The 2276-nt window shown below is 42.8% G+C and overlaps 1 protein-coding gene across 2 annotated transcripts; it reads left to right on the top strand.

The window, feature by feature from the left end:
* Positions 1-571: 571 nt before the first annotated feature.
* On the top strand, positions 572-1939 carry LOC129480263 (heterogeneous nuclear ribonucleoprotein A3-like). 2 transcript variants are annotated; one of them, XM_055273998.2, is made up of 2 exons: positions 572-1391; positions 1521-1939. In XM_055273998.2, exons 1-2 carry the CDS (start codon positions 572-574, stop codon positions 1709-1711), a joined length of 1011 nt encoding a protein of 336 aa, XP_055129973.1. In that variant the 3' UTR covers positions 1712-1939. The 2 variants fall into 2 exon arrangements, with proteins under 2 accessions (XP_055129973.1, XP_055129972.1); XM_055273997.2 differs by having other exon boundaries at positions 572-1939.
* The last annotated feature ends 337 nt before the right edge of the window (positions 1940-2276 follow it).

Raw genomic sequence — 2276 nt, 5'->3', positions numbered from 1 at the left:
CTCACAGGAAGATGGTGAGATTTGGAAAGCTCCCAGAGAAGACGGGACTGGAGCTGGGCTGCTTAGCACTGAAACAGTAGATTTGGGGAGAATATTTGCATGCAAGTAAAATACGCAAAAAAAATGTTCAAGAACAACCAAAAGTGGTAGAAATGTGGAGTGAGAAATATTGAAATGTCGTCCACAGTTCAGGAAAAAATGTTTTCCAACCAGCATCCCTGACCATCCCCCCATACCCAGGTCTAGGGCATCTAGAGCATCAAAATTACCAGCAACTCTCATCTTTCCTGACTCCTCCTTACCTCACTTTTGATCTAAAAATACATTCCGGCCTCATCTAACCATTTAAAAAGCCATTTCCAGGTCCATGTCAGTGGCTCAATTGAGATACTGCAAGACAGTGTGGTTTTTCCTGAAGTCACAACAAGCTATCAATTAAGTTCAGAGTAAGTCTGGAACTGCAGAGGGAAAGTGTGCTGATCCAGGCAGAGTTGCCTAAATGAAAATGCTGGCCACCTTCCTCTCGGTCCCATATTGATCTCGAGTTGGAAGAGGTGAGCCCTGTCTCAAAATGGAGGTAAAACCGCCGCCTGGTGGCCCCCAGCCCGACTCCGGCCGTCGCCATCGCCGCAAGGGGGAGGAGGGCCATGATCCAAAGGAACCAGAGCAGTTGAGAAAACTGTTTATTGGTGATCTGAGCTTTGAAACTACAGATGATAGTTTAAGAGAACATTTTGAGAAATGGGGCACACTCACAGATTGTGTGGTAATGAGAGACGCCCAAACAAAACGTTCCAGGGGCTTTGGTTTTGTGGTTTATTCTTGTGTTACAGAGGTGGATGCAGCAATGTGTGCTCGACCATGCAAGGTTGATGGGCGTGTAGTGGAACCAAAGAGAGCTGTTTCTAGAGAGGATTCTGTGAAGCCTGGTGCCCATCTAACAGTGAAGAAAATTTTTGTTGGCGGTATTAAAGAAGATACAGAAGAATATAATTTGAGACACTACTTTGAAAAGTATGGCAAGATTGAAACCATAGAAGTTATGGAAGACAGGCAGAGTGGAAAAAAGAGAGGATTTGCTTCTGTAACTTTTGATGATCATGATACAGTTGATAAAACTGTTGTTCAGAAATACCACACTATTAATGGGCATAATTGTGAAGTGAAAAAGGCCTTTGCTAAACAAGTGATGCAGTCTGCTGGATCACAGAGGGGTCGTGGAGATGGATCTGGCAATTTTATGGGTCGCAGAGGAAACTTTGGAGGTGGTGGAGGTAATTTTGGCCGTGGTGGAAACTTTGGTGGAAGAGGAGGCTATGGTGGTGGAGGTGGTGGCAGCAGAGGTAGTTATGGAGGAGGTGATGGTGGATATAATGGATTTGGAGGTGATGGTGGCAACTATGGCAGTGGTCCTTGTTATAGTAGTAGAGGCGGGTATGGTGGTGGTGGACCAGGATATGGAAACCAAAGTGGTGGATATGGTGGCGGTGTTGGAGGATATGATGGTTACAATGAAGGAGGAAATGTTGACGGTGGTAACTATGGTGGTGGTGGGAAATATAATGACTTTGGAAATTATAGTGGACAACAGCAATCAAGTTATGGACCCATGAAAGGGGGCAGTTTTGGTGGAAGAACCTTGGGCAGTCCCTATGGTGGTAGTTATGGATCTGGTGGTGGAAGTGGTGGATATGGCAGCAGAAGGTTCTAAAAACAGCAGAAAAGGGCTACAGTTCTTAGCAGGAGAGAGAGCGAGGAGTTGTCAGGAAAGCTGCAGGTTACTTTGAGACAGTCGTCCCAAATGCATTAGAGGAACTGTAAAAATCTGTCACAGAAGGAATGATGATCCATAATCAGAAAAGTTACTGCAGCTTAAACAGGAAACTCTTCTTGTTCAGGACTGTCATAGCCACAGTTTGCAAAAAGTGCAGCTATCAATTAATGCAATGTAGTGTCAATTAGATGAACATTCCTCAGGTCTTTTATCTGTTGTAGCTTTGTCTTTTTCTTTTTCATTATATCAGGTATATTGCCCTGTAAATTGTGGTAGTGGTACCAGGAATAAAAAATCAAGGAATTTTTGACTTTTCAATATTTGTGTAGTTCAGTTTTTCTACATTTTAGTACAGAAACTTTAACAAAATGCAGTTTTGAAGGTGTTTCCTTGTGAGTTTACAAGTAAAGAAGATCATTGTTAATTACTATTTTGTATAAATTTTGCTAAAGTTAACTGTAAAGAAACACCTGCTGACTTGCAGTTTAAGGGGAATCTATTC

This window comes from Symphalangus syndactylus, chromosome 4 (assembly GCF_028878055.3).
Source record: "Symphalangus syndactylus isolate Jambi chromosome 4, NHGRI_mSymSyn1-v2.1_pri, whole genome shotgun sequence".
Lineage (NCBI taxonomy): Eukaryota > Metazoa > Chordata > Mammalia > Primates > Hylobatidae > Symphalangus > Symphalangus syndactylus.
Note: the sequence above shows the minus strand (reverse complement) of the source record. Positions and strands in the feature narration are given on the sequence as shown.